Consider the following 19,335-nt stretch of genomic DNA (forward strand, 5'->3'; position numbering starts at 1 on the left):
AGATGACCTGGTTATTTTTGGCCGAATTTTCCACGAGCACAACCAGAGGCTTGGCGTTGTTTTGGACTGTATCCGAAAGCTTGGCCTAATTTTAAACTCTAAGAAGTGTGGTTCCGGGGAGCGTCAAGCCTTTGTGCTGCGATAGCTCGTCGACAAGGACGGTGTATGGCGAGATCCCCAAGCGATTTCTGCTGTTCGCAACTTTGAGCAGCCGAACTCAGTGAAAGACCTCAGACGTTTCCTGGGCCTTTGTTCTTTTTTTGGCAAGTTTATTAAAGACTTGACCCAGCTTGCTGCTCCACTAACTGAACTGCATAGTGATGCATGTGGTATGGGCGTTGGCGCTGTGCTCGTCCAGTTTCATGACGGACGCCAGCACGTCGTTGCATAACCAAGTCGTACTTTGACAAAAGCAGAGAGCCATTATAAAGTCACGGAACTGGAATGTGTTGCTGTTTTTTTTCACCATCCACACCTTCACTTCTTATTTGTACTGCCGCCATTTCAAGATTGCCACCGATAATCATTCTCTCTTCTGGCTCGCTGGCCTGTGTGACCCAGCTGGAGGGTTGGCTACGTGGGCCTTGCGTCTTCAAGAATATGACTTCTCTGTTGTTCTAAGAGCGATAGGTGCCCCACCGATGCCGACTGCTTATCTCGTCTTCCCTCTGAGAGCGAACGTACTGATAATGACGCTTTCGACGATTGCATAACTACAGTCTCATCGGACTTTCATGTCTTCGCCGTCTACAAGAACGAACCGCGCGACCCTCCACTAAAGCCGATTATTATACGACCCACATATCTGATTGAGCTACACCACTTGTGATTCGTGATGGTCTGCTTTACCACAAGATATATTCAAAAAACGGTGCTCCACTGTTCCTTGTCATCCCAATATGCCTGCGCTTTGCTCTACTTCGGGTAATGCACTACGACCTTACATCCGGTCACCTTGGATTCGCTAGAACGCTCCACCACCTCCGACAACGTTCCTATTCGCCTCAGTCGTGGAAGGCAACCTAGCAGTATGTCGCCAGCGGTTGTGTCTGCCAACCGTAGACACAACCACTGGCCGCCTACTTCACATTTGAGAAAGTGGGTATACATTTACTCGGTACTTTCCCCAAGTCTTCCACTGGCTGGCGCTGGATAATCGCGTGCGTGGATTTTTTAACGCGTTATACTGAAACAATGGCGCTTGTCTCAGCTACACCATCTGATGTCTCGGCGTTTCTTCTGCATTCGATTATCCTCCGCCACGGAGCTCCTCAGGCTGTGGTAAGTGATGGCGACCGGCAGTTCACCGGTGACGTAGTAAAAGAGCTTGTGGAACTCGATATCGCCATTCCACGTCTTACCACCCGCAGACCAACGGTCTAACCAAGTGCGCCAATCGTACCCTCGTAAACATGCTTTCCATGTATGTATGTCTCAACGGATCATAAGAACTGGGATGCCATATTACCGTTCGTCACGTATGCCTCCAACACCAAGCATGAAGTCACAGGATACGCACCTTTCTACGCTCGCCATTCTTAATGTTTTCTCGACACCATACTTCCTTTTTCAACTAACGACGATGCTTCTCTGACGCAGATATTGTCTCGTGCCGAATAAGCAGGCCGACTTGCCCGGCTCAGAACCCTATCGTCACACGTTCATGCGTCACACGTTCATTCAAGGCCTTAAGGGCTTTGTTGAAGTTTTTAAGGACATGTGAATTGTGCGACCGCCTTTGAACATTGTAGAGCGTAGTTTCGCGTTACTGTGTGAATTTTTTTCTTTTTATTATTTTTTTTCCTTTTCTTCTTTCTCCTTTTATTCCCTTTACCCCTTTCCCCAGCACAGGGTAGCCAGCCAGTACTTACACTGGCTAACCTCCCTGTCTTTCCTCTCCTTTGCCTCCTCCTCCTAAGGTTCGCTACGGCGCACAACAGCTGCCCGTCAGATTCGCCACCGGTGACTTCGTGTGGCTGTGGACACCGGCTAGGAAAATAGGACTTTGCCAAAAGCTTGTCTCCAAGTATTCGGGCCCGTTCGTCATTGTCAAATGCTTGAGTGAAGTGAACTATGTCATCGCTAAAGTGAACGCTGATAACCACCGTTCACTAAAGAAGCAAGTTGGGCACATCGCACCATTGAAGCCGTACCACCAACGCGCACTCAGACTCGTTCGGTGAACTTCGTCTGCCGTGGAGGAAAATATAACGCCGCACCGGAAGAGCGCAGAAAAGAAAGAAGAAGCGGCGAGAGGTTTTAGGAGTGACCGACTGTTTCGGACCATCCCATGGCTTCTCTACCATTTTCCCTATGAATAACCCATTCATCATCGGTAGCAATATATATATATATATATATATATATATATATATATATATATCTTGCAATTGATGCTGACTGAAAACTGCGTCGTAATTTGCACACATCGAGAACAGCTTACACGTGAAATCATAGAGGCTGAAAAAATGCAGCTGCTGGGTGACCTTCGCAGCATCAGCATGCCGCCTATTGCGCTCACTAAAAAGTAAATAAAGTATCTGGCTGTGATGCAATAGGGGCTCATGTGTGACATAAATCAAAAATAGTTTTTTCATTGCTTTTGCTCATGTGTATATTTCTGGTAATTTCGCAAATAAAGATCAGTTGAAGTCAGCGCCTGTGTTGTGTTCTTTTTTCAGACCTTGTCTTTTGCGCTGTGCAAACATGTCGATTTTGAATGACCAACTCGTTCAAGCTTGCACCTTATCAGAAAGCAACGCTTCCTATTCGTGACTTCCATTAATTGTCATTTTTCCTGCCTAGACTTTGAGAAATTAGCACGTTACAGCGGAGAACGCCTACGTGTCTGGCTGATGACCTGTTGCTGAAGCCTCAAGTCACGAAACTAATGGCTTGATTCCACATATACAAATACCAGGAAACAATCGGACGTATCAAGCACAAACCAATCCTGACACATGAGTAATAAATAAATTATCAGAACGTGTTGCACTCGCCCAGTAAGAAATAGTGCCATCTGCAGATTACCATAATAAAGGGTAGCTAACTATTGTGGCTAACATTTTCTTTAGCAGCCGAAAGTGTTGTGCGTAAAGCATTGGCAAGCTGTAGATAACGATGCTGGCTTCTGCTAATTGCGTGCTGTTTGTTCCGCGTGAAGATCGCAGCCGACACAATGGCCACGCAGTTGACGTGTCAGGCAGTAAGCGGTGTTCAAATTTCTTTCTGGTACTCTATTGACGTGGAGAGTGCGAGAGTAATCACGCCGCGTAATTTCTTACAACGAAGATGTACGTGCTCGGATTCCCTGCATTTTTCGTTTCCGTCGACAAATCTACTTGAGCAAGAACTATCCTCATCAGCAACGGCTCGTGCGACTGCTCGCGCGTTCGTCGCCCTCTTCTACGCCACAGCTGGCTCCATTGCTGCTCATCATGCCAGCATTCCCATACGGCCTCTCCCGCTGCGGAGGTGCTGCCGGCACTGACCCACTGCCAGTCTGGGATTTCGATGTCGAATTCTTTGCCTCAATATATCCTGAAATGAAAACACTAACACGAATATATATAGCGAATGTAAACACCAATGGATGAAGATGCATAAAAATTAATGTGTGTGCGCATCTTTCGTCACCATGACCCCCGATCAGAACCATAAGTGTGTTCGCACGTTTCTTCAAAATTCTTTGTTACCTCTTTCTCCTGTGCCTCACAGCTTCGCTGGTCATCCACCTTTACAGAGGGAACGGTTCATGGTGTTTTGTTCTGGGTTACAACGAAAAATGCTGAAAAATAGAATTATGGAGGTCAAAGCCCGCTGAAAACGACTGAATGAAATGTTTTTGAATGCGAGGACAGCTCCTAATTTCGTTATCACGCGCTTCAAAAAAATACCTGCATATATTATTCATCTCTGATTAACCACTTATTAGTGCACAAAAGTTATAGTGGTAGCGGAAGAAGACTGGTGACTGAGCACCGCTGGTGTCCTAGTCACAACATGTATAATTTTTTTTTGCCGAATTGGCTAGTGATATGAGTGTGGTGTCGCAATATCCTTGCCTATAGGTGTTGCGTTGAAGACCTTGCGTGCACTACGTCATTAGCTGTCATGAACGAAAATAGCGGCCTGAAAGCAATTCCAAATAGTAGTGCTGCTTATATATTATTCTGCAAGCTGAAATATTTGCATCATCAACATAACATCAGTGAATGCGTCTTAACGCAAAGCTTAATTTTAAAGAAACCTAAATCTATGCGAGTTGTTTTCTACAACGGAAGTAGATTTGCACATTGCTTAATTACATAAATCTGTACTGTCAACTCCACATATTTCAACGTGAGGTTTCGAACGCATGACACTAACTGCAACAGCGCATTTCATAATTCATCCGAGGCACTGCGGTTCCTTGGAGAGTTCGGCACTATCGTGGTTACATGCCTTGGCCATAACATCGATAGAGCACTCACTTTCAATATTACAGAATTTTGAAAAATTGCCCGTTGGAGATAGCATAATTCTAATCGTTGAGGAATGTTCTTAGAGCCGGACATTACTTATACAAGAAATAGAAACAGATATTCAACTAATAAACAAAATATAACTAATCAACTTCTTAATTAATTGCTTAAGCTACGTATTCCAGTTTGATAACTATAGCCAGTGGGTTTGCTAGGCCTGTAACCACTTGGAATAAATTTCCAGCATTGCACCAATTCGGAGATATGCGCCGTAAAACTCGCCGTAAAAATGCACCGTTGTTCCACTTACTCAATTAAAAAAGCGCTCTTTCATGCATTGAAGCGCTATAATAACTAGAACACTCATGTATTTCTCTTCGCTTTCCCTTTCCGGCAATGCGTATATATGTTTTCAAAGCAAATAATAGCCAGTGACCCCCTCATAAGCAGTACGCGGCAAGTCGGAAACCAGGGCTAGGATGACAAATTGGGGTTAATTTGGTTGCTAGAATGAACGACGCGCGAAGCACGGCTGAAAACGAGATTTGCTTTGGAGAGAGGTACTCAATGTAAAAAAAAAAGCTTTAAATTTATTCTCGGAACATCTGTACATCTGTATCCCTGCCTTACCTAAATGTGAAAAATTTATCAGGCTCCCAACCGCAATACCGAGTGTTTCAAACGCTGTCTGAAGATATGAAGCGGTATGTTTTACATATTATATTAGGTAAAGTACAGTACATGTACGAGGATTTTTCGCACTAGACGCCTGTTTCTTTTCGTAAGTCCCGAACTGCTACAGCGCGCAAAGAATTGACGTAAAGGGGCTTTCCGACATTCTGAGACATTACGAATTTATAAACATATTTCCAGCTGTAAAATTCTCCGGTTATTACGGATTAAGTGAGCAGTCACTCTATGTAAGAACACAGCGATTCGAGGTTCCACATTTCTCCAAGCCCCTCGGTGATCCAAATAATCTTGGGTCATGCGGCGACACTTTTAGCAGTGGCGTACACGACCCCGGAGCATTAAAGAAACTAACAAACTAGCACGGTTAGATAGTGATGATGCGTACTTTAGATAAAATAATAAGGTAATTGGCGCCTTACAATATTCTAATCGCATCAATAACAACAAAAAAAGCTGCTCAATATTTTATTTCAGTTACACTCGCGCAGCAAGCCTCTTGTGCACGCTAATGAACCGGCTGGTGGTCAAAATTAATTCCGAACGCAGTCGCTCAGAGCAATTTTATGTTCGGGCTTTAATTTGTGTCACTAAAACGTTCTCCTTGAGGCTCGTGCGCGTAGACACGAACATTTCCGTTGGTACAGCGCATGAGTGGTGTGGAGATTCGTGCCCCCCGCAGGTCTTGCCGCACAGCGCCCGGGCAAGCGGGCGCCGACGCCACGGTCAACCAGGCCGGGGTGTGACGGCCCCGGGTTGGTCGGACCGGTGAATGCGCGCTTGAAACACCCGTCGGACGGTCTCCGGCTCGAGTGGCTGGCATTCGAGCGAGCAGCCATCGCGCCGTCACGGGACCACTCCTCTGACCCCCGGTTCATCATCCGCACTCACTTCAGGCAGCGCGGGCACTCAAACCGACTCCAACGGCAACGGGTTGTCGTTACCTTCGGGTGGCACGACGCGCCCGTCATCCAGATTTGAACCCGCCAGGCCTTCCATGCCACGGAAGACGAGGAGGGTCCATACAACGTGATGCTCTTGTGATCGTCACTGCTCTGGTGATTATGCAGGAGACAAATGTGACTTATTTTATATGTGCATGTGGCGCGGGCAGGCCTTCACGGAGGTGTGTTACCATGCCATCTAATACTTACGAGCGGCCACTATGCAAACTAACTCAAAAGGAGGCGTCTATGTTAAGCATGTGGTATGTTCCAATCTATGGACATTAAGTATGACACCCACGGGACGGTTGAATGGCTACTAATTCTAGTATGCGCGAGTGCGGCGTAATCGTGAAAACGATTACGCCACTGCCGGAAGTTGGCACCAGCAGCGAAGTATAACACACTTGCTTACTGCAATATTAGCTCTGTGTCTGTCTGGTCGAGCTCTGTTCCACGAGCTGGCTGCACCGTGCAAGCCACTCACGTTCGCGCCCCCCGCTCAACCGCTATTCCGCCCATCTGCCAGCGGTTACCGGAGCTTTCGTGCTTTAGCGCACGAAAGACGTATACGTGAGCGTCCTGTCCTGATGTCTTCTCTCTTCGTTTTTCGTCTTTCGTGCGCTAAAACAGTAGTCAATATGCGAGCAAACCAACCAACAACGAAGACTTCAATAGATAGTCCATGATGAATGATGTCAATTCTCCTAGCGTAGGAGAATGGACATCATTCATCATGGACTATCTATTGAAGTCTTCGTTGTTTTCGATTGTGTAGAGGCAACGCAATTTTCTTCGAATGCTTGCCTTTAATCAGAATGGTTTCCCAAGCTAAAATCGCAATCAGCGAAATCTTTTCGTGGGTTACTATGCTACCACTTGAAATATAGCCTACTACGGATAGTTTTGCAGTGGGTAGTAGGCGAGAGCAGGCTGCACCACGTATGCCGGCATCACGAGACTGGCCGGTGACCTGCACGAAAGAAGACGGGCCGCTGTGGTTACGCTGCTTATAGCGGCGCTCTAGCAGTGATTTATGGGGAGCTTTCGAAGACGTTAGCATATGCAGGCTTTCTTTCGACTTCACACGGATTACCAAACGATATACTAGAGCGATTAAGTAACATCGTGCCGGCGCAGCTCATGCAGAAACCTGAGAATCGGCTTAAGTCCACGAGCAACAAGAAATGGCCTGTGCACGAGATGCCACGCGCGAAAGGACATCACGTGATGTCTCTCTACCTACGTAAACTCGCGTCCTTCTCCTGTGTTATATTGCTGCTATTTTAATCTTCTAACTTTATAAAACTCCTAAAGTTGAATGTAGTGTTATGGTGCACTTGGACAGGACCGTGTGCGCAAGAGGGAGGCGAAGAGAAAGTGATAGACTGTTTCTGAAGGTGCGACCTTTGCGCCAGGCTGCGCGATTAGTTTTTTCCCGTGTAACTTTTCCCCATGTCAGCAGTTGTAAATACATTTGTGCACTGGGCTTCCTCTTCGTAACAGTATTATGAATGTATTGAGAAATACGGGTGCCAGCAGAAGACGAAGAGGAGCAAGACGCTGGTTGTTGGTGGTGTTCGCGCTCGCCCCGCTCGGCCGTTGTCTCTTTCTGTGCATTCATATAAAACGCCTAGCGCATCTAACCTTAAACGTGTACTACCGTTACCTAAAAATATGGCTAGAGTCAAACGTTTTACCGTATTCTGGACTGTGGTCCGCGTACTACCCATTCTTAAAGTTAGAAATTCGGTGTAGTGGGCACAATACTTTTTTTTATGGCAGGCGTGCTTGAGAAAAAATCCAACTGCGTCTGGAACATTTTATCGTATCAAATCACAGAAGAATCAGATAAAATAGCTCATTAAACGCGGTTTAATAAAGTTACACGGTGTCATTGCATGACAATGCATTTTGGCTTACCAACTGTATGCATGCTTGCGAACAATCTACAGAAAAAAAAAGTTAGTTTCAGCCGAAATTACTTTCAGCGGTTTACACAGTGGGGACGGAATATAGTCCAGTGAATATGCTAATAGTTGTTGAATCAGCTTACGTACACTAGAGTTTGACGAGCTGAAGTGCTATATGCACTGTCAATTAGCGGCGACGTGCTTATATGAGAGGGTTCTGTGGTGTGGCAGTTCTGCGGTGACTGCCTCTGACGTTGCGTGATCATCTACCCAAGCATCCATCAATTCGTTCGTCCGTCGCCGTTATATTGGCATTCGGCAAAAAAGTGAACAAAAGACGATCCCAGAAATTTGCCTAAACAGACGAAAGATGGACGGAGTGTGTTGTTTCTCATCATTTACTTAGCTTTGTGCGCAGTACCACGATTGTATAGGAGGGTTATTCTGTAGTAATATTGTGCACTTGCTAAGCCTTGCATTATTTTTTTCTCGCACAAACGTAGACAATATTTCGAAATCTGAAAAACTGATCGTAACAAAATTTTGAATTTAACGCTTGTGTTAATTTTTTGCAAAACACCTTCTCTCACGCCAACTCTGTCTGTCTCTCATTCTCTCTCTCTCTCTCTCTCTCTGTGTGTGTGTGTGTGTGTGTGTGTGTGTGTGTGTGTGTGTGTGTGTGTGTGTGTGTGTGTGTGTGTGTGTGTTAATAGATAATATTACTTTTAATTTATTGCATACAGCACACAGCTGAAATAGCATTTCAGCTCTGGAGCTCATTTCTTTCGGTGACGCGCTGTCACGTTCCTTTCACGATGGCTCACGTAGTACATTCGCTAGCTCTTTAGCGTTCGCCTATCTTGTGGTTCTATAGTTCCATCTCATTGTACACTTTCCTTGATAATATATTAGAACATACTTCTCATACGTAAGCTTTTGTTCTATTCTCTGTTTCATTTGAACTATAAAACGCTTGTTGCAGCTGTCCAGGCTCTACCAAAAAAGCCCGATGTGGCTTCGGCAGGCCCGATATATGTAACTGTGCTTCATGTTCCCTTAATAAAATAATTATTATTAGGAGGAGGAGCAGTATGAGCAGTGGTGGTAGTAGCAATAGCAGTACTAGTAAGAGTAGCAGTAGTAGTAGCAGTAGTAGTAGCAGTAGTATTTTTTCTCTCTTTAGTGCCCCTTGACGAGCAGTAGCATGTACGGCACCACCACGCTGGCGACGCACAGCCAGCCCTAACGTTTGGTGCTCCTTCTAGAGGCGGCAAACCTTACATATCAGCGGAGTCACCAGTGGAAGAGAAATATGGGCGACCCACAGTTTGTGCATTCGTCAGCCTTGATTCCCCCGTAGTTTCGTTCGTTTTAGAGACGAGCTCAATTTCCTTTTGTTGGTTTTGGAATTTCCCCTCGTGAGGCTCCGCGAACATGGGTTCAGAAATCTAGAGCACTTCGCTACGTCAAAAAAAGAATGGCCAGGCTTAGCTTGGTTAAGCCAAGAATGCGTTGCATATTGCGTGAGTTTGGGCCCAGCTTTTCCTCCGGCTGTCGTGACGTCACGTCACGTGGTTGCGCTAAAGGTTAATGGTGGCTACCCGGCCGCGCCCAAGGGCTGAACTGAGTGATTGCAATATGCAACGCATAAAAATAGAAGCAACTTAATAACAAACATAGCAAACTTAAAAGAGAATAGCCCCACATATGAGACGCGCAGCAATGAACAATGGCTCATACCCTCAATGGTGGCTGCCCGGCCGCGCCCAAGGGCTGAACTGAGTGATTGCAATATGCAACGCATAAAAATAGAAGCAACTTAATAACAAACATAGCAAACATATGATACGCGCAGCAATGAACAATGGCTCATACCCTCAATGGTGGCTGCCCGGCCGCGCCCAAGGGCTGAACTGAGTGATTGCAATATGCAACGCATAAAAACGCACCGACCGCCGTCGACGGCGCCGACGGCGCGAGGCGGAGAGTGCGCCTGCTCCCAGGCCTGGCGGACGCGCTCTCGGTGTTCGAGCTTGCGCTGGTGCCGGTTGTACTGGCGCGCGATCACCTCGATCTCGTTCTGCACGCGCGACGCCATGCCCTTGACGAGCAGCAGCACGCAAAGCACCACCACGCCGGCCGCGCACAGCGCGATCGACTGCTGCTGGACGTGCTTGGAGAAGCTGTTCACGCAGTTGCGGGTGTTCACCTGCGGACGCGGGGGGGCGCCACGCGTCGCGTGAGCGAACGGGTCAACCGCAATTCAACCGAGTCGATGGAACCCGATACGTACGGTCCGTATTCACAATGCAAAATAACGTACGCTAGAACTGTTCTAAGGACAAATGTCAGCCATTTGTACTGACGGCCATTATTAGCCAATGGCAAACAGCACTTAGAAACAAAAAGCTTTGTTGAATTCAACATCTTATTTTTTTTATCGAGACCTTCTTTAAATCGAGAACATCTGGCATATTCATGGCAATGGCGTTATAGTTGCTCGTGAGGTGGAAAAGATGACAACTGAATAGGTGAAGTGAGCGGTTCTCTTGCGCACGCGTTTCTAACCATGCCCTTTCGTCTTCTTTTTCGCTCTCATCGATTTCTTCTGAGGATATAACCCAACTAAACCAGCAAGGAGCAGTATTCATAAATCGTTTAATGATTGCGTGCATATGCACTATCACGCACAGCCAGCCCTTTCAGAAGGTCTAATACTCCTTCTGGAGGCGGCAAACAGATCAGTGGAGTCATCAGCGGAAGAGAAATAGGGCACACCCATATTTTGTGCATCCGTCACCCTTAATTCCCCCCCTACCTTCGTTTGTTTTACAGAGGAGCTCAATTTCCTTTTATTGGTTTCGGAATTTCCCCTCATAACGCTCTGTGAACATGCCTCTAGAAATCGAAAGCACTTAGTTAAATATTCCGTAAAACCGGTTTATATTTAAGAAGTTTCCCTGTAGTACGGAAATTTCCTGTCTTAGAATATGCGAAGCGCATGATTTCCTGCACTATAGGTATGACTAGAAAATGCGGTGATACTTTCTTCTTTTGAGCTTTCGGAGCCGTGGATTACGTCAGCAAGCCCGCTCTGCGAAGCCTAACAGGCGCTGCACTTGTCTTTCGCGTGGTTTCTGAGTTGTGCGGTAGGGCTGCTGCATCGCATCTTCTATTAATTCTCAAACAGTGGTAGACCTCGAGAAATATTATTCACCGCGGACTTGAAAAGTATTTGTGCCACAAAGGTCCCCTTATACCGGGCCCATATTCGGCACCGCCTACACCGTGCATTTCGCAATCCAGCGGAAAGTGAAAGGCGAAATGTCCTTTATATCATAGCCAGATTAAGAGCCACAAAGGGAGTTGAACAGATTGCTCCTACAAAGCTTCAATTAGCTTATGATGATGCTTTACAGTATTTATTCTTTTCACATTTTTTATGGCCCCATGCATCAGGCATCAATGCCTTTAGCGATGTCTGCCAAATCAATGCTGTATGTTGTTTTAAATAAGTAAGTAAAATAACTAATACAGATATAGATACACACCAGATGAACAATCTTTCTTCATGCAAATGTTTTGCCGTACGTCTGGAGCACTCGTGCTTGTCGAATGGTTAACAGAAATTATGGAGCAAATTAGTTCGAGAGAGGAAACGAGATGGACAAAGCAAGGATATGAAATGCAGGGAGGCCAACCTGATGAGTACTGGGATCAGGAAATAAGGGACAAGGTAGCGTAGGCGATGAACGTCAGCGATTCTTGTGTCGGGGAAGTGCTGTTCATGTTTCACTAAACATGCTCACACACTTACACCGTTCAATATTAGTCAAATGTAGTTTTCTAGACTTTGGAGGTACGGAATGCATCATGACTACAACTAACATGCCAAACGGTGGAGTCAAGCTTCACGACCAAAGACTGCGATATGTGTCAAAAGAAATTATATGCGAATCGATAACAAATTTACAGTGTCTTTCTATGGCGAAAGGACGCCATGCATGGCAGTCCTAAAAAAAAAGTGGAGTGGCATGTTACCACTTATGATCAGCTTGAGGCCGTAAAACAGTGACATATATTGGTGAACCAAACCAGAACAAGTTTATCGACAATGTTGCCACATAAACATCGCAGCATTTACACGATACAAGAGTGCAGCTAGGAGGGGAGGAGACATACTGGGTAAAATGCTTATATGGCGGTGACGCGACCGTGAAAGGTGGCTTTCGCCAGAGCTGTGCATGGAGGGGACATTGTGCACAAGTACACTCATCATCAATATGAAAGGGAGTACATATCTTTTTTTTTTTCAAACACCCGTAAGGACTAAACACAGATGCCCTCCACAAGAGTGTTCAATGATACTAAACGCTAAACAGAATAACTTATTATGTATCAAGTTCCTAGATTTCAACCCCTGCATCCTTAGCTGTCATTTTATTTAAATACCGCTGTTCCCTTTTAAATTGACACGTGTACTTGTTCGCCCTTCTTTCAGGGACCGTATTTCATCCGCAAACTGCTTAAGGTTAACGTTCTGCGCAAGGCGCACCTGCATGATCTGGAACGTACTGCAATGTTATAGTTGATTCTATCTGTTGTTTATGTTCTCACTGAACCTTGTGTAATCGTATTGTATGCGCGACGCGAATAGTCTTCTGCTATCTCGAACACACGTAGGCACCAGCGACTGCCCTGAAACCTTCGACGAGTCATGTATAAAAGCTGATGCCCTTGACCTGCAAAATCAGATTTCGACGATCGCCATCTGTGCTCATCGCTATCTTTAGGCTTTCAGTGGCACTTCCTTTTGAAGGCACAGCTTCGACAATCAAAGAAAGGTTAGTTTTCTGAATAGCAGTTTTTGCTACTGTGTTCTTCACCGTCACTAGAACGTGGCAGTAGCGACGACGACTATACACACACACACGTAAACAGACACACACGCACACTTCGTCGCGCACCTTAGCCCAGGCCTCGCGTTCGCTCATGGCAAGAACGTTGCGGCCGCAGAAGCGCCGCTGGAGCACCGCCTCCAAGCTCGCCTTCTCGGGCTCCCGGCAGCAGGACGGCGGCACCGAGCAGCGCTCCACGCTGGGGTTCGTATGCGAGCAGTTGAAGTATATGTTGCTGTTCCAGTCCAGGTACGCGGCCTCGGTCACCCCGCAGCACTTGTACCGGACCTGCGCGTGTGCCGAAGGCGCCCGTCAGGGAGCTTTGTTCAGTGCGGAGAGGACGCAGGGACACGGAAAATAGACAACGGCAACAGATCCGCTGGCCTCGTTTGGGCCTCTCGCTTGCTTTCTGCGTGTGTATGTCGCCTGCGCCTTATAGAAGCAATGCGGTGGGTCATCAAGCCTGTTTTGAATATCCGGTTCGAGAATACGGCTTTCGTATTCTTGAACACGAATACAAAAGCCATATGCCATGCCATTCGTATTCCAAGACGTGACGAAACATAGTCCGGTGAGGGGATGCATTTTCTGAGGGCAAAAGGACACTCGCCACGTGGAGCCAACAGAAAGAGTATATGACATTTTGAGACCACTATTGGTCTCTGGTTAACAAGAGCAGAACAAGTTGGGCCGTGTTTCATGTACGAAATAGATGGCGCAATAATCTGGTGTAAACATCGGGTGCATTTCCGCGTGTCAGATTTAGGCGTATGAGGTGCAGATCGTGTTAATAAGAAATTCCGAGGCAACTCTCAGTGGTAGTCATTTTTCTTTGGCGATGATAGCCGCAGAGTTCCAGTCAACAAAAGGATTAAGATTATGTTTAGCTATAGCACGTTGGACACCTTGTTTACTTTGGTTATGCCAATTTTCGCGGTACTTGATAGGCTGTTTGAGTTTAACCATCCCATCGGCGCTTCATTTTGCCGCTCTAAATAGGAAGGCGGCATCATCTGTCGACAGTTGGGACTAATAGTCTGTACCAACGCGTCGAGGCGATTCCAGAGATAAAATCTTGTATCGAGGCACACTCATCACGAAAGCAGAGCCATGTTTTTTTTCAAGCAGCTCCCCATCCAACGAACGTCGTCAGAGGAGCGTGTTTGAAGAACCATGTACAGGCGCTGCCTTCCTCAATAGAGTCGAGGAAGCACTTAGAGCAGAAGTCGACCTGTGGAGGCCTCGTACCCGTTTCGTAGCTCCAGACCCTCCTTGACAACCAGCAACACGACTGCCGTTCTATACCAGTTCAGCCAGATAACTTCCAGCGATGTGTTAGCTGAATAGAGCCAAGGATATTGTTGTCCTTCTATTTCCTTCTTTTGCGGTGTTCGTGCTATGTTGAGCAAACAGTTCATACGCGGCAGCTAACCATGATGCACGGTCCCGCCATTTATACGGAAAGAGCAGTTTATAGAAATCTTAACGTACCTGCAGGCTAGGTTGCGTGCTGCACACTTGAATATAAACAGCAACATCTTAGCTCCTCCTATCTCCCAGTAGTGAAAAAAAAAATGTGTGCCTGGAATTTTCATGAGTCTGATAATACAGATCTCTTGCTGAATTATACCGGCTGTATTTTTTATAGTGATAGCAACTATATGGACACTCCAGGCGCGTTTTAGCCGTTGGCATCGCCTTGATGCTCCGTATGACGTCGAATTGCGATAACATCGTGGGCGCGCCGTATCCCATTGGTGCGAGTGAAAGTTTGCGAAGGTGAGCCGAGGATTCTGGTTCCATCTCGCGCGCGCTAGGGAGGAAGGCGGCGAGGAAGCGCGCCGTCTTCCGTCGCGCGCAAAGCACGAGTGGATGGCAGGAAACGGGGACACGTTCTAGTGCAACGGCGGCTGCGTATGGCGCGGCCCTATCGTGAAATATTCAAAACGATCTGCGGTGAGTAGATAGTCTAGGCTTCTATGCGCTCCAAGGGCTGACAGCTTCGTGTGCGCTATGTTCTCGCCGATTAGTTGGTGTTAAAGTGAAAGGCAGCACGAAAGTGGATTCGCTCGCTGTTCTTGCTGCTCTTCCTCAGGCCAGCGTTCTCACGGCGATTGTGCGCGGTCATTGAGCGAGACGTGTCCATTTTTGCCAGTGCGCACGGGACACCATGCTTGTTCATTTAGTTAGTAAGCGAATGATTACAAGTTCATACGACCAATAAAACAACTAACCTGATGGCGTATAGCTGTCTGGTATTTTGCAACCGCAGTGGATGCGTCGCCTTTATGGCGCAATTGCGACTGTTTTTTTAGCTACACCATGTTTTATGCGAAGCATATTACGAGAGCTCAACCCAGCTCCTCAGGCGCGGCGGTGTCGCCTTCAATACCACGTGACACCGTGACGTCACGACAGAGGAGCAGTGGCTTTGGCTCAACTCTTGCAAGATGGGCTGGGTGGGAATCGAACCAGGGTCTCCGGAGTGTGAGACGGAGACGCTACCACTGAGCCACGGGTACGATGCTTCAAAGCGGTACAAAAGCGCCTCTAGTGAATGCGGTGTTGCCTTAGGAACGAGCTGTTTCTAAATTAGGCTTAGGCGTGCGTCGCTTGCTCAGGCGCACATTTCGTTGCCGCGCCGAACGCTGCGTTGCTCGACGCTCACCGCGTCCAATGCGGGGCGCGTAGTCGCTGCGCCGTAGCGGGTCGACGGGACCGCTGTCGCGTTCCACTCTTGAAGGCGAAGCAGAGTAACGCATGAGTTGTTTCTTCGTCTAGCCGAACCAAATATAGCCAAGCAACAGCAGTTCACCAGGCTAAACAGTGGTTCAACAACTAAAATAAAGGCTAGTATGCTTCGCATCCTGGGCTTAACCTTACCTAAGCCACAGCCATTTTTTTAAAGTTAGAGCAGTATAAATAAACGTCACATTGCATTATTGTCGCCATGCAGCTGTCCAAATTGGCAGCCTCTAGACACAGAGTAATTTATGCAGTTATCTGTGCAATTAGCAAAATACGTCGATTACCTTTTTATTTAATTATGCGACGTTGGTAAGCTAAGTGAGTGGTTTCGAGACCGTCTTCGACATCATCTAGTTCAGCGAAATCCCTTTCTGTAAACAAGCTGCTGTCGTCGTACATGTTCCTCTTTTAGTCCGCGTCTTCGTAGCGCTCTTTTCTTCAAGTATGCAAAACCAACTCGCCCACATCAAGCTTCTGCTCCTGTGCGAGCTCCGCGAACGCCTGCCGCTGAAAACTACCTGCTTCCTATAAAAGTTGCGCGACAAAATGACGGCCCAGATTTAGTGTGCCAGGGGCATCAAGACGCTGTACTGCCACCGAAGGAAATTGAATAACGAAGGCGATCCTCAAGGCGCATCCTAACGGGGCCTTGCCTGTGGTGGCGATGACAACGTGATTAAAAGGCGTGGTGGCGATGATGACATCTTTGGAGCTCTATTATAGCGTCAGTTTCGCTTTCTGAAATCCTTCGAATGTGAAATATTCGCTCACGTTAAGCTCATACAAGAGCTTCTTCATTGAATTTTTCCTCGATCTGCTCAGTAGTTTCGAGGACGGGCTGTGCACTACCCATCGGCTTTAACCACATAAAATCAGTAAGTAAGAAGTTAATCTACGGGAATTTATACATTATGTGCATAACTGTGCAAATGACTATTCACCTACAGGCTGAGAACCTGTGCGCTCAATTAGCTTATAACCGCGACGTCACCGTGACTTATATTGCCCTAGTTTTAAAATTTTGTTACAGTAAAAAATAACAACTATATGTAACAGTCAACGCGAATTTGCCTTCACTCGCGGGCTGCCTGCTCACCTGAATGTAATCGACGAGCCACTGGTAGTCCGGGTTGTCTCGGTAACGCTCAATCAGTTCAATGCTCGCAACGCTTTGCAGGTCCTGCGACGTCGAAAACGCGGTGCTGAGTAGTGTACTTAGCGTGCATTTTAGGTAAAAATGACACCCAATTTTCTTTAATAGCCTTGGACCTTGTGAAAAAATGATGGAGTTGCCATGGCAACATTCCAAAAATGTAGCGAATCTTTTATATTCGAAGGAGTAAATCTAGTATTGTGCATGTATACCATATTGCGCTCCTCCTGACACTAGTCGATAGTCGCAATTACTTGCGATGTGGCACCTGATTAAAATTAAATTGTAAGGTTTTACGTGCCAAAACCACTTTCTGATTATGAGGCTCGCCGTAGTGGAGGACTCCGGAAATTTCGACCACCTGGGGCTCTTTAACGTGCACATAAATCTAAGTACACGGGTGTTTTCGCATTTCGCCCCCATCGAAATGCGGCCGCCATGGCCGGGATTTGGTCCCGCGACCTCGTGCTCAGCAGCCCAACACCATAGCCACTGAGCTACCATGGCGGGTATGTGGCACCTAATTTATTTTATTCTATTTTTTACTTTTAAAAAAGAGTACTTTAGTCACAGAAATGAGTATATACATAAGATTATGTGTGATCAATCTGGACCCGTAGTTTAAATCTAGTCGGTGTTCAAATTGGTCATAATTCTGTAACTTCCAGGTTCAAACGGTGGTTTTTTTCTGTAGCCCGGGAAATGTGGCGCTAATACGTTTTATTGGGAACTGTTGGAAGAAGGGAAAGTCATTTGCATGCGAAATTTATTTTAATATTAACTTTGCATACTGCAGTGACGAATTTCACGCCGAGTAGTAGTGATCTCGCTTCTGCTTAGCAGAGGCTGTGTGGCTATCATCCGTCCCTAAAACGACCGGCAAAGTACTATAGAATTTCAGTCAACAGCTTCGTAAAAGTCACCATTCACCATTCAGCATTTAACTGTACCTGTAACTGTATTTTCAATCCATTTTGTAGATGGACGTCTCGAACATTGTGCTGGATTTACAATTTCTGCTGAGCAGTCATACCTGAGGCTCGGCTTCAATATCGCAATTACATTATGTACCTTATAGTCAGTAACAACCACTTAGCGAACCTTATGAGGTACTTCAAAGGTTAGATTTGTTGTAATACTTTTTAATGCACGGGCTGCCATACGGTAGATCATAGTAAAACAATACGCGCAGGTCTTCTCCGTCAAGAAGCTATATAAGTGGCCTGTGCAACTTAGTCCATAGTTTCCCTTCGTTCAATAATGTCGAGCTTTTCAGGTAATGCAGCTTATACTTCATGCGATTCGTTCTTTGATTTTCAATGAGCCTCTAAATAAAAGAAATGGCCTGTACAAAAATGTTGCGGGTACATTTTATATAAAATAATGTAAGAGTGCACATTTCTTCGAGTGTATTTTGAGTGCATATTTATCATGGTAGAAGAGTGTGCGTCATTGAGCATCAATATTTGAGAACGAATAGCGCTCCTTGATAGCCAACTCCGTATAGTGTGCGCCGATAGTGAAGGAAGGGTCCTTGTTGTGCTTGCTTTTTGCTTTTTTTATGATTGTCGACGCCAGGAGGAAAAATAATGCCGCTACGTTGTCTTTCAATCAGACACTTCTCGGCGGAAATGGCTGGGCCCTCCTTTTTCTCCATGAATACATCACCGTCATTCTGCGTCCGTAAATTACACGCAAAACAAATCAGTGCTGGAACGCGAGCTTGGCTTTTTCTTGTACAGCCTCGACCTACAAAAAATTTTGGAGAACAAACGACACTGTTTTTAACATTGCGTCTGGACTTCGAGCATCCTCAAGCCTTGAAGAAGCTGGTGCAGGTAAGCCGCAACCGGAGATCTTTGGGGGATGCCTTCGTCTTGCAATGTAAACGCCATATCAGAAAGTGCGAATTGCATAAAATGAATTATCTCTTTCGACAAAACCATGTCTCGCCAACCAATTCAAGCGTCTCGCTGTCGCATTTAGTCGTAAGCCATTCAAACATAGCATAACATATTGAAGTACTTAAGGAGCAAATAGCACTGAGGCATATTATCCTATTATTGCTTTGTACTAGTTTTTTCTAAAGAAACCCTCTTTTAGGTTTTAGTTCTCGTTTTCCGGCTTATCCCGACACCTTTCTCGGTATACGTCCGGATAATACGCTATTTACGTACGTCCATACGAGTGCCTTAAAGACAGTCACATATCATCCATATTATTCAGTCTACATAATTTTTCTTCGTACACAGAACTGCGTGTACATTCGGGCCGAGTCATTGAACTGCGTTTTTAGAACTCTATTTTGCACCAATTAACGTTACAGAGCAATCTTAACGTCAGTTCGTGCCTGTGTCCTCATATTAGCTGGTGGTCTTTAATCAAACCTCGACTCCGTATTGCCGCTAGTCACACAGGTACGCACCCTGGTGGCGAGGAATGGCATGATGATGAGCAGGATGAAACCCAGGCTGCAGGTGAACATCATGATGAAAAGCATCCAGTCGTAGCAGTAGAGGCAGCAGA

The 19,335-nt window shown here is 46.2% G+C and overlaps 2 protein-coding genes across 2 annotated transcripts in view; one reads left to right on the plus strand and one right to left on the minus strand.

The window, feature by feature from the left end:
* LOC135904424 (xaa-Arg dipeptidase-like) overlaps positions 1 to 19,335 on the plus strand; it is a 141,017-nt gene that overhangs the window by 83,235 nt on the left and 38,447 nt on the right. The window lies entirely within an intron of this gene.
* LOC135904422 (tetraspanin-33-like) overlaps positions 6,872 to 19,335 on the minus strand; it is an 18,777-nt gene continuing 6,313 nt past the window's right edge. Inside the window, exons 3-7 of the mRNA XM_065435220.2 lie at positions 19,235 to 19,335; positions 16,753 to 16,836; positions 12,978 to 13,196; positions 9,960 to 10,219; positions 6,872 to 7,070 (exon numbers count right to left, since the gene is read on the minus strand). The exon at positions 19,235 to 19,335 is cut by the window's right edge and continues 157 nt beyond it. Of these exons, the coding sequence (XP_065291292.1) occupies positions 6,992 to 7,070; positions 9,960 to 10,219; positions 12,978 to 13,196; positions 16,753 to 16,836; positions 19,235 to 19,335 (743 nt within the window). The 3' untranslated portion in view covers positions 6,872 to 6,991. The remainder of the gene's footprint in view (positions 7,071 to 9,959; positions 10,220 to 12,977; positions 13,197 to 16,752; positions 16,837 to 19,234) is intronic.

This window comes from Dermacentor albipictus, chromosome 7 (assembly GCF_038994185.2).
Source record: "Dermacentor albipictus isolate Rhodes 1998 colony chromosome 7, USDA_Dalb.pri_finalv2, whole genome shotgun sequence".
Taxonomy (NCBI): Eukaryota; Metazoa; Arthropoda; class Arachnida; order Ixodida; family Ixodidae; genus Dermacentor; species Dermacentor albipictus.